At 47.0% G+C, this 12,648-nt stretch overlaps 1 protein-coding gene across 1 annotated transcript in view; it reads right to left on the bottom strand.

Annotated features, from left to right (window-relative positions):
- LOC118793034 (dynactin subunit 1-like) overlaps positions 1–12,648 on the bottom strand; it is a 39,471-nt gene that overhangs the window by 9,549 nt on the left and 17,274 nt on the right. Inside the window, exons 8-17 of the mRNA XM_036550981.1 lie at positions 11,620–11,698; positions 10,528–10,687; positions 6,337–6,441; positions 5,878–6,069; positions 4,940–5,059; positions 4,355–4,507; positions 4,082–4,242; positions 2,710–2,878; positions 1,141–1,209; positions 578–790 (exon numbers count right to left, since the gene is read on the bottom strand). Of these exons, the coding sequence (XP_036406874.1) occupies positions 578–790; positions 1,141–1,209; positions 2,710–2,878; positions 4,082–4,242; positions 4,355–4,507; positions 4,940–5,059; positions 5,878–6,069; positions 6,337–6,441; positions 10,528–10,687; positions 11,620–11,698 (1,421 nt within the window). The remainder of the gene's footprint in view (positions 1–577; positions 791–1,140; positions 1,210–2,709; positions 2,879–4,081; positions 4,243–4,354; positions 4,508–4,939; positions 5,060–5,877; positions 6,070–6,336; positions 6,442–10,527; positions 10,688–11,619; positions 11,699–12,648) is intronic.

Raw genomic sequence — 12,648 nt, 5'->3', positions numbered from 1 at the left:
TTTACATACATATAGACACACAAACTTTGAATGTAAAGTACTGTGCACTGGACGCAACCTATGGGACATGGGTTCAAATCCCAGCTGAGACACTGCTGTTGTTTCCATGGTACCTCCCTTCAAATTGCTGTTACACATAAAGACAAGATGCCAGATTCACAACAGCAAGCAGCCCTGAATGAGGGGGAGAGAAGAACTCCCTTCTTTCTGTCTTTGAACTCCTGTAACACCTTTACAGTGTAATGTTGGTACATTTCTTCTTTTTCTTCTTGTAACTTTCAAAAAGTTTTTTCCCTTAACTACTGCTTTCTTACCCTCAACTGTCACCATTAACTTCAAAAATCAATTTTTAATTATCCCCTGCATTGTAAGTCAACCTGGCTAAGGACACCATATAAATGACTCAAATAACAATAACACCAATACCGCTAACACAGCGATACCACTGATAATCTTAATGACTCCACCCATCCCCTAGATACCAATTGGCTGAATTGCAGTTCTCCCCCTGCCCCCATCTCGATGCTGATTGGCCAAAATGCAGTCCCCCCTCACTTCTTGCACCCATCTAAAATACCGATTGGCTGAAGTGCAGCTCTGCTGGGATTCCGGGGGCTTTGGTTCCGGGCATCCTACGGCGGATCTTCTTGCAGAATTGGTGGATGTCACTGCAGGAAGTCTCCACATCCTTCAGCAGGACAGCCAGCTGCGTCTCCTCCTGGCCGGCCTGCAGAAAGGCCCGCAGGCGGGCCACCTCCGCCCCCACGCAATCCAAGGCACTCTGGGTAAACTGCATGGGACAGACGTGCGTTAGAGTGTCCCACGCAGGTGTATCGATCACAACTGCAATCGACTGGAGAACCTCCGACCAGACACAGAAAATGCACACGGACCATTCAGCAGCTCCAGTTTTCAAGCATACAAAATGTCTAATTAATCTAATGGGTTGTTAGAGTCCTGCGAAATCCTACAGTAAAATGAATCATATCCTACGGGAAGCAGTATTGTCCCGCAGGATAGAATCAGGAACAAGGTCTGTGTCAGGGTAAGGACAGAACGAGAACTGAAGTGAGGTGTGACCCAGCAACATTGTGCCGGCATTATTGTGGCGCTGTGGTTGCATTCGGGTGCGGCTCCTACCCTGATGTGGTCAGCCAGCTGTACCGAGCAGTCCTCAGTTTGTTCCGAAAGGTGGATGCTGTACAGGTGCTGCAGAGCGACAAGACCAGATTATTCAATCTACCTGCATGGCAGTCTCTAACTAAGCAGACCTTATCAAGGCTGGTCAACCAAACCTGGGCTGAGTTCAGTGAGGCACAATGGCATTCGATATTCGACAAAGTGCTGCTGGGAGATGAAGTCCACAGCTAACGTGAATATATGCCATAACCTCTACTTCTAGACTACATCCCCCATTAGCACCACTATGAAATGTTTCACATTTTCACAAATGGTCTCTACATAGGGCCTTTTTAAGCGCACGCAACTGGTCATAAGAAGCTCCCATGAGCTCAACTGTGCAGATCAATTTACTCCTGTAATTTGGGGAGAAAACGGACAAAGTTGTTCATTCTGGAAATGTGTCCTTGAATAAAATCAACTGCTAGGGAAACTCAAACATTTTAGGCCATTATTAGTATGTCAGTTGTATGTATCGATTGTTCCGTTACAATGTCCACACACACGCACGCACGAGTTCTTCAGTTTCCTGGAGAAGTGAAAACCTGTTCAAGGGAGAAACAGAAACCCACCCTTCCCTTGTCCTTGTTTTCTCAACCCTAATACCTTGGCTCCAACAAGCACATCCTTCCTCAGGGTTAAACAATGAATTCGTCTCAATTTTCCCTTCGGATTGGCCCGTCTGTTCTCGTACCGTGCGCCCACGCTCAGTTTGATCTCGTTCCCAGAGCGAGGAGAAGCAACGTGCTTCTTAAAGCCAAGCGACGGGATTTCGGCTGTGACTGACGGGTTCAGTCCCGGCGCAGACCCGCACCTTTCAGCGACTCGCTGAGCTTTCCACTGATCGTGTGAGGCAGACGCGCTCACGTCTGAGAGCCGGATTGTGGAGTAATGCCTTTTTCGAAGGCTGCGTTGGTTTGGTTTCCCGGGCATCGGGTAAGCGATGCTGAAAGCTGGAGTGGCACTGGAAAAGCTCTTTTGCACTGCAAATTCCGCTGACAAAATATGCAATGCAGATTACGGACTTAGGCACAGGCAACCAATGTGAAAAACCGAGGTCTGTTCCAGCGCAGAAAGGGGGGGGTGGGGGGTGAGGAGAAGATGATTATGAAATGCAAACAGAAAATGAACTGGAAAACCTCAAGTAGTGCTCTTCCAATAAGCTGCATGTTAAAAAAAAAAAACTAATGAGCGCGCGCACTCGGGTTTCTCAGTGTAGTGTTTTTCAAACAGAATGTGAAATGGGGCAACATCTGCTCAAACCGTGTTTGCCGAACACCAACTTCATTCCTAGGATTAGTGCACCAGTGTCTGGGATTTGATGGGCTTGGTTAAGAGGCCATTGCTATGGGTTTTGCTCAGTCTGTGGTCAGCGCATGTTCAGTACCTAATAACATTACGTGACCTAGGTCAGGGGCCCAGTGATCAGTATGTGACGAGGTTGGCAGAGGACATTCTAAACACCGTTTATGTTGACCGTTAACTTAATGGCCTTAGTGACCAGCTCTGTGTTCAGTGTGTGTTCACTACCTGGTAGTACTTGATGGCCTTGGTGAGCGGCTCCACGTTCACGGTCTCGTCCAGCTGGTCCTTGCGCAGAAGGTCGATCAGGAAGTCGAGGGAGCTTTCGTGTGCACTCATCTCCACATACAGAGTGCCAATCCTCTTAAACACCTCCACACTGCACCGATTCAGAGCTCTGAGACACGTACACACACACACACACACAAATACATAGACACACACAGACACAAATAGACACAGACAGACAGACAGAGTTGCCAGAAGCCGCAGTACCTGAGGAGCGCTTTGATGGGACTGGAAAGCCATGATCATTTGTAAACAGTGCGCTCCACAGCAGCACTTTGAAAAATCTGCGAACAATGTTACAATAGCCCTGTGTGCATTCTGTTACAATGGCCCTGTGAGATTTCTGTTGCAACCGCTAGCAATAACTAAAGACCTCCAAAAAACAAAACAAAAACCCCACCAAGCAGTAAATAGTCTGTTTATTAAAAAGGAAATAGAAATTCATTCCAAATAATTTTTCACAATGGAGATCAATACCAAAGGAGCACTGACATTACTGCTGAGGTTTTCATAGAAATATTTCCAGCCTCAAATACATAGAAATGTTATATGATGAATGTAAGGTTGTGGCTGTTCCTTTTCCAGACAGTGTGAGTGATCTGTTTCGCACATGTATTGACATCAAGTTTGACTCGAGGATTCTGGGCTTTGCTGCACTTTGTAATGATGGCTGTCAAATTCTAACCAGAAAGATGCACTCTTCCTGAGGCAAAGATATATCCGTCACTGGCAACTACAGCCACTGGCAGTGTGTTAATATTAAATCAGACACAACTGAAATGCAGGGGAAAGAATTTTGAAGAAAAACCAAGACAACCGAGATTTTGGATGTAGGTGTCAGAATGCAGCATATGGTCATGTAATTCAGGTAGGAAGGAAATAAAGCTGGCTCTATAAAGTTTGGGTGCATGCTCATTACAGGTGTCAAGTTTTGAGAAAACGCCACTTTTGAAAGAAAAAAGGTGACTCTACATCACCATCTAGTGGTCACTGTGGACACTAACACCACCATTCATGAGAGTGGCAGTATGCAAGGTGTGGTCATAGCTCTATGCGGCTATTGTAGAGGTGGTGTGGAGGGCTGTGGCAACTACGTGTATGTACCTGCAGGTAACCTTCCGCCAACCCAGCAACCGACTCAGCATCACTTCACCTGTCCCTAAAAACTAACCTTGAATTAAAAAAGCAGGAAGTGTAAAAAAGAAGTGACGCAGATCTATACTCACTGCTGGTACTTGCAGTGTGGCCTGCAGCAGGGTGAGGGAGCGGACTGGGGTGTGGGGCTTTGAAGGGGCGGGGCGGAGGTACTCACTGTTGGTACTTGTGCAGTGTGGACTGCAGCAAGGTGAGGGAGTAGACCAGGCCGGTGGCGAAGCTCAGCTGCTCTCCTGCCAGTCCCCGCAGGCCCGAGCGCTCCCAGCAGCTCTCGCTCAGCTGGAACTTCTCCTGAGTCTGTCTGCTGATCAGCTCTACCTGTGCACATGTGCGCACACACACGGACACACGGACACACGAGATTCAATACTCACACACTTCTTGAGCCCGCCTGCAGATGGGCTCCACCTGTGCACACACATGGCCCTACCTTGCAGATGAGGCGCGGGATGAGCAGCAGGACCAGGATGCAGTGGTGATCTCCGCCGTGCCGCAGGAAGGAGTTCGGCATGAAGGAGGTGAGCAGAGACACGTGTCTGTTGGCCTGCTGGACCTCCATCTGCCTCAGCTCCATCTCAATGGCCTAGGAGGACGGACAGACAGACAGAGACAGGGACACACAGACACACGCATGCACACAGATCCCACACATCCACACACACATACATGCGCGTACACAGGCACAAGCCCATTGCATGGACACACACACACACAAACAGAAATGATATAGCAGTATCTGTTTGATACACACTGTCCTTAATCACTTCAGAGGCAATGCATCATGGAATGTACTACCATGTAACACACACACTTCAAATGAACTTAAATACTTAGAGAAGCTAAAGGTAGCTACTTTTTGGGAGCTGACCCTTCAGTTGGGCAGCCAAGCAAACATTAAATCAATGGCCATCACAATCTGACTGCTGCTCGGCACTTTAGACCAAATGATTTCCCTGGACATTTCCTCCTCAGAGAGGCAGCCCTGAGAATCTCTTCCCTCCTGCGGCCGGCTCACCTTGGCGTAGGCCTTGGTCTCCGCAAACTTGATCTTAAAGTCAAAGAGGTCCGCTGCAGGCTGCCGCTCTCTCTGTTCCGCTGTCGCCACCTGCTGGCTGGTCAGTTCACGGTTCACCTCCTGTATTCGCAGACAGAAAGAGTCTCTCAGGTATCAGAAGGATGCATTTGTTTTCTTATCACATACGACGTGCGCTTTCTCCCCACTGGTCCATATTTACATACTGACCCAGCTGGCCTAGTCATAGACGATGTTGTGCGTGAGGAGAACAATACAATCAAACCTGGTCTTCAACTGCACTTCCAACTAGGATGGACCAGGTAACAACCATACTCCCAACATCTATGACTAGATCCCAACATTAAAAAAATGTAATGAAGGAAGCTCAAAAACAGGCTGTGGGGAAGTAAAGAGAAAGAAAAACAACAGGTGGTTACTGCAGCTGAGTTAAGGACCCTGTTTAATTCTTGAAATAACATGCTTTTAAAATGCTTTCGGCGCACTCAAGATTAAGACGCTGGGGTAAAAATCAGGCATTAGCAATCCAACAGAATAAAAGCATGAATGAATGCAATATTAAGAGACAATTACAATATCAGAAGGCAGCAAACTCTCAGAATGCAACTTTAGATGACCTCTGAGATCAATAAAAGAAAACAACTGAGACCGTTATCTTTGAGAGAGTGCCACCTGGTGGCACCATCCATAAGCAACAGCCCAGAGGAAAGAATTCATTCCTCAGATACAAAAATCAAACATGAAAATACTAGCTCTATAGCGTTTAGGCACCTGTTTTTGGTACACGGTAAACACTCTCTGACATCACTTTCAGTGAAACAAAGTGTCATCATCAACCGCTCTCCCTAAAACACCTGCAAAAGCGGTAAAGAGCCATACTGCAGGGACAGAGTAATGGAGTGCTCAGCCATAGAGATGACCTGCAGGTGAGCGGTCAGCTCCCGGTACTTGCTGATGGTCAGCTGGTAGTCGGCCAAGGTCTCCTGCGCCGCCTCTGCCCTCTTCTCTGCCTCTCGAACCTGAGCCCTGCCCAGGTCCACCTGCTCCCGCAGCTCCAGCTCCGTCTCGCGGGCGTTCTCCTGCAGCTCATCGTTCATTTCATTAATGGCCTCCTGCGGGGTAGGGTCAGAGGTCAAGAGTCAGGGGTCAGCCCAATGTCCATTCGGCCCAAATGACTGGTCTAAGGTCTGATTACTCAAATGAAATCCTAACCACAACTGTCTCCCTTAAGGGTAACTCTCCAGGTCAGAATGTATCCCTCAATGGTCCCTCACCGGGTCCCCGACCGCCCCCTGTGGTCCCTCACCGGGTCCCCGACCGCCCCCTGTGGTCCCTCACCGGGTCCCCGACCGCCCCCTGTGGTCCCTCAGGTTACTCACCAGGTCCTTGACCGTCTCCCTCAGCTCTCGCACTTTCTCCTCCAGGTCCAGGTTCCTCTCCGTCAGCGTCTCCATCATCTCCTCTGCCCCCAAGGCCGCATCCACCTGAGAGACGTTGACCATTAGTCACTGCGCACTAACTATCAGTGATCACACAGTGGCCACTAGGGAAACACACATCCTCGACGTTGTGACAATATAGTAACTACATCACAAATGGAACCATATATTACACTTCAATGACCTTGCTACATTGTCAAGACATTCTCTGCTGATACAGGGCAACAGTTCCTCAGCGTAGAAAAGGGCCACATTCCCTAGTCTTTGGGTGTACTCACACTAGGCAATCCGTACCGTGCCCGAGCACGTTTAACCCCCAAAGTCCAGTTCATTTGACTTGTGTGATCGCTCCGTACCGTGCCCGGGCCCGCTTGAAGAGGTACGCATCAGTGTGATCGCTAACTGTGCCCGAGCACGGAACTTGAACATAACATTAATGATGCGACTCTCCTATTTAACAAATACATCCCTTATAGCAACAGCTAGCTGGATATCTGATAGTTATAATAAATCCTTTAAACCATCATTTTATTAGCTAGCTGACTTCCTTAACAAGCTGGCTACCTCCAAAAGGATCTTTGATTGCTTAGTTCTGTAGATCTATACCTAAAAATAACTCTGGATCCCACATTAGCTTGATTACTATCAAGCGAAATAAAACTAGCCATACTGTACGTGGCTGTTGTCAGGGGCTTAGAGTATCACAAATGAAGCAGCCAACCTGTTTTAAGTAACTAGTCTTCAACAATCGTTCAGATAGGTAGCCTGTTAGCTAACTAGCTATGTTTGTCAAATCTATCGCTACATAGCTAACGTTAGCTCCCCAGCCAGTTAGCATCAATTATGCAACGCAGCAATTTTCAGTTAATCGTGCTGCACGTATATGAAGATTTTTACAGAGGCAGCTGACGTTGAGGGAGGAATTTGGAGCTTTACTTGCCGACTACAATTCACGTTTATCAATAAGGTGAGAACCAGACCCATTATTAACCCAAATATTCTCGAATGAATTGAAAAGTGTACTATCCAAGCAGTAATAGAAGATGCTTGTTGTAATGATGACAGTAGCACACACACAAGTAGTAGCCCTAACTGGTTAACATTAGCTAACATTATTGTGATTAGGCTACTGTAATCTGACACAAAATATTGGTCTGTCCCTTAGCATAATGACTGAAACGTCAGCCTGCCTCCGTAAAAACCTTCTTATACGTGCAGCGCGATTAACTGAAAATCGCTGCATTGCATAATCGATAAATCTATAAGGCATGTGAGAGGGCTGTGTGTCTCTGCGCCCAAAACAACTCCAAATAGGCATGAACTCCATTGTGCTGTGCGAGAGTGCTTTTCTTCAACACAAAAAGTTCACATCATGATGACGTAAGCATGCTCGGGCCCAGAACGTTAAGCGCAATGTGAGCGCAGGCCAGCGGGGGAGGGGGGACAATCGTGCTCGGGCACGGTACAAGGCAACAGGGCCTATTGTGAGTACACCATTTGTTTGTGCACGCAACCCCCATCTCTCACAGGCACTTTGTTTACAACCCAGTTTAAACCTGTCCAAACCGGTCCTGCTGCTCCCCTTATCAACAGGACCTCCCGCAGGTAACCCGAGGCACAGGCGCACCCCCAAGGATGGCCCCCAGGTCACCATTTGCCCTCTGATCTGTCCGTATCCTTTGGCCACCAATAAGAACCTCAATAGGGCCAAGGATATGGGACAATATAAAGTAGTAGTGACCTCCCCCACCTCAGTACTGCACCAATACCTGTGGGGTGAACAACTGGGACCGAGCATTATGCTGTTGTTGTGTGCATCTGTGCCTACGCAAGTACTACTGAGTTCAATTGGCTGTATTACAATTGTCTGTAGAGAGAGAAGGGTGATATGCATCCATATCCAATGTATATTATGTGTGCATGTTAATTAAGATTAAGTTTGTCCTTCATGTGTAAATGTTCTTATTGTCATAGCTATCTGTTCCAATTTATTGTTCCTCCTGAATCTTTGCAGGAAACCACACACACAAACACACACATTCCACACCCACCCCACGAAAATCCTCAATTCAATTCACTTCAATTCAATTTTATTTGTATAGCGCTTTGTAACACAAGTTGACAGCTTTACATTGTTCCCAGGTCTGAGACCCCCTGAGAGCAAGCCTAAGGCAACAGTGGCAAGGAAAAACTCCCTAATTTACAGGAAGAAACCTCAAATAAACTTCTGAACCCGGAACCTGACTCCTGTGTCCTGACCGACACCCCACTGTGACAGCAAATTAGCCTGAACCTAGTTTACGGGTGGAACTGCGCCCTCAGTTTCACTCAGGAATGCACGTTCCACTGTTCAGTGTCCCCACGTAAACAGCTGAAGCTTGTTTCTGGCTAGAAACAGAGTTTTCGACTTTCATAGATATAAACTTAATAGACTGGATATTGCACTCTACTGATGCATTACACTGCTCTTCCCACCTACACATGAGGAATAGCCACCTCTGAAGAACAGCAGCTATTGTCACTTTAGTATAAGAACTTTGCAGGAAATTTGAAATTGTTCGTTTCATCTGATCTAATCTCAGCACCTGGCCCCAGCAGAGATGTACTGCAAGGCTGTTGTAATGTTCAACAAAGTGCACTGTCTCTAATGGAGCAATGAAGATACAGTACCTTGATGAAGACCATGTAGGCCAATTGCCATATTTTTTGTAATAGATCGCTTAAGAGCATTCAAACCAAGTACATGTTCTTTCAACCTACACCCCCTCAAAAATAATTTAAAATGAGGTCCTTCAGGCAAAAACTAGACAGCTATGGAAAACAGTTTGGCACTGTAACAAAACAATACATTTACGATTAAAAGGGGATGTTATGACTGCAAGATCCTGAAGTGTCAAGTAAACATGTTCAAACTCCATCAGTGAAGCGTTTCAGTGGATCCTTCTTATCCACTTCGTAATGGTACGCACTAATCAGTTTTAAACAGGGATTAGCGATAAACCCAGCAAACACAGGCACACAAATGAAGCTCCTGACACTAAAGGATTTGCCACAGCGGCTGATCCAGAAGCAGCCGTGTGTTTGGCGTCTCTGCTTTATCCACTTATTTTCAACACCGTGTACTGCATCGTTCCACAAATTCCCATGTCACTGAGCCCACAGGGTAGAAGGGGGCTTACGCTCCAGTGTGACCTGTTGCACGGAAACCCTGAGGGGAATAGGGGCAAAGGGGGCACAAGGGGAGACGCCCCCCTCTGACGTACCTACCCTTACCCCTGCAGCGTGAGGCTGGTTTGCTCCGCTGTTGTGGGCTCCCTGGTCATTGTGGGCTAAAGCTCTGGCCACAGGGCTCGGCCGACTAACTGAGCTAATGGACTGAGCCGCTCAGGAGCCCTGTTTTAAGTTTATTTTCCAAGGTCCCAAGGTTCCCAAGGCTGCAGACACGGAGTTCTCTGAGGGCCAGGGCCCACTGGTAGAAGCTGGCGAGTCTGAACACGGCTGAGTGCGGCTGAGTGGATCAGACAATATAGTAATCCTCACAGTCCACATCTGCCAGGACCTGTCATTTGTCATACGTACCTGTGGTATTCTGCCACCAGCAGGTTCCTGTCATATCGAACTGTGGCAGCATGTAACACTGCAAAGGGGAAATCGTCCCATATGGGCACTGCACGACAGACGGTAGATGCAGAAATCCCCCTGTGTGGTTACGCTGCTTCAAGTATACCATAGAGAAATACCCATTTATGGGACAAAGGGAATGAGAAACCCCCCTGAATAGGTATTCACCAACAAATGTTCAATTAAGGGGTCCCCTTGTAAGCAAGGTAAGTAAGACTGAGAGCCCCTGTCTCTCCCTCAGTGTTTGTGGGGGTGCAGGTTTGGCAGTGCGCTGTAGGGCGGCAGTGGAGTGTAATGGTTATGGAGCAGGACTCATAAAACAAGAAGTTTCCTGTTCAGTTCTGAGGTTCTGAGGCAGCAACCCTGAATTGCCCCAGTAAATTTTCAGCTTTATGAATGGATAATGTGTAAGAGTCATAAGCCATGCAAGTGGCTCTGGGTGAGAGCGCGTTTTAAGCTCGCGCTACAGAGCGGTCGTGGTGGGAAGGGCGGGGTGCTCAGAGGTCAGACCTGCTCCTTGAGCTCCTCGATGGTCCGCTCGGCCTGCGTGGCCTCCTCCTCCAGCTTCTCCTTCTGCTGCCGCAGCGTCTCCAGCTCCGTACTCTTCCTCTCTGCCTCCTTCTGCAGCTTCACATGCTCCAGCTTCTCCGAGGCCGAGAGATCCCGCATCCTGCAAAGGGACCGGAGCTCAGAACCCCCCCCCCCCTCTGCACGGCGCACCGAGAACCACCCCACACCACACACGCAGGACTTAGAGAGTGTTCTTTCACCCCACACGATGCCTGTGCTCCTCGGTAACAACCGCACACTAACACCATCAGTAGAAAAAAGGGCTCCGTTATCTTATGATCAATTTAAGTTAAAGACCCTCCAGGCGGGAAGTTGAAGGCAAGAAAGATGAAGCATCATGCCGAATCAAGGGAAACTGACAAATGGTCATGAAAACAGCAGGAGTTGAGTACAGAGAGTGCAGGTCACGGAACAGTTGCATTGCAAAATGAATATTCTTAAGAAAATGCACGTTTCAAGGTTTTGTCTCAAGAGACAAACGTAAAATTAATTCTCTTAAACATCTTATTACCAGGAACATTTTCTCATGTGACGTTGATGTTGAAGTTATATTTTTATTTCCTCTCCAATTTTTCCTTTTGTGAAGATTTCTAAAACTTAAAGACAGTCTTTCTGGTGAAAAGAGACCCTCTCTGATGTAGGCTTCATGACAGACTGAAATATTTATAAATTATTCATGAAGAGTTTTCCCCCCCACAGCAAGAGTTGCCTTTTTATATTGACAATTTGATTAGAGAAAGAAAACAGTTACAGATAAGAAGTGTAACAAAGCACGTAAGATTAGTTTCAAATTCGTTCTTATTTTATTTTCTTATGTTGTCATGAAGTAACTGCTGTGATATATTATGTGAACATAATAAAAAGACCAAATGATCATGTCAGAACTTCCAGCAAGGTACTGAGGTGAACATGAACATGTGAACACATGAATAGAAAATATGAGGATGTGATAGGATATGGCAAGAATAAAAGGTGATATAATGAGTGTACTGGACTAAGATCAGGACCACAAGGGAACCGCGGTACACTGACCTGACCAGGGCCTCCTTCAGCCTGTTGTTCTGTTCCTCCAGCTGCCGGACCTGGTAGCTGGACGCTGCGCCATCGGACCCTGGGGGGAGGGGGGGGAGCATGTGACCAAACAGTTCATACACAAATTTGGAAATTTCCACCTTACGATATCATCCTAACCGTGAAAAAGGGAAGGCTTTCATTTTACATAATTGATATGTCCTGGGGGAGTAATCGCAAATTGGATTAAGGCTGTTGACAAGATCATGGCATTAAGATGATATGTCTAATCTCATCCAATTTCTTAAGAATCAAAAAACTGAAATAACCTTTAAGTCTCACAAAGGGGAGAGAGCTGAGACCGAGATTCAGACTGATAATGCTGGAGATATGGTTAAGCAAATAATTGCTGCCAAACCAGATTTCATTTCAAAAGGCACATCTATTTCAACCAAATGGCAACAGTACTTTCATATCCTGACTCCAAGTTCCAATCTCTTCTTTCTTGGTGCTTTTTCTCATTGGTCACACTTTTTGGGTCTGCTAATTTTTTTTTGTGTTTTTTTAGTGTTAGGGTCTGCTAATTTTTTTAGTTTAGGGTCTGCTAATTTTTTTTAGTGTTTTAGGCTGGTCTCATTGTGACATCATCCACACTCACATAGGAGTGCTGGGATGCAAATGTAATACCGTGATGCAGTTGCACACCAAGAACGGCTTCTTCTACACAGTCTCTGTGTGCACCAGGAGAGCGAGCACTGAACGGAGGATAGGCATGTCTCTCCAGCACCATCCTGGTGACTCACGAGCAGCTGACGAATAGTAAGGGGGCAGACAGCGGTGCAGTGAGGTAACCTGGGCGGACAGTGCCCACTGCACCTGGGTGGGACGAGGCTAACGGTGTTCCACCATTTTGGAAGCACGGTCGCTGTAGGTGAATGACAGCTCAAACCTGTGCCTCAGCTGCAGAATTCAGCCTGAGCCACTCTGGAGACCTGCTCCAATCATTTTACCAAAAAAGAAAAATAAGATTCTCCCACAAAGAATTTTTAT

This window comes from Megalops cyprinoides, chromosome 18 (genome assembly GCF_013368585.1).
Source record: "Megalops cyprinoides isolate fMegCyp1 chromosome 18, fMegCyp1.pri, whole genome shotgun sequence".
Classification (NCBI taxonomy): Eukaryota; Metazoa; Chordata; class Actinopteri; order Elopiformes; family Megalopidae; genus Megalops; species Megalops cyprinoides.
This window is presented reverse-complemented; position numbering and strand designations above follow the sequence as displayed.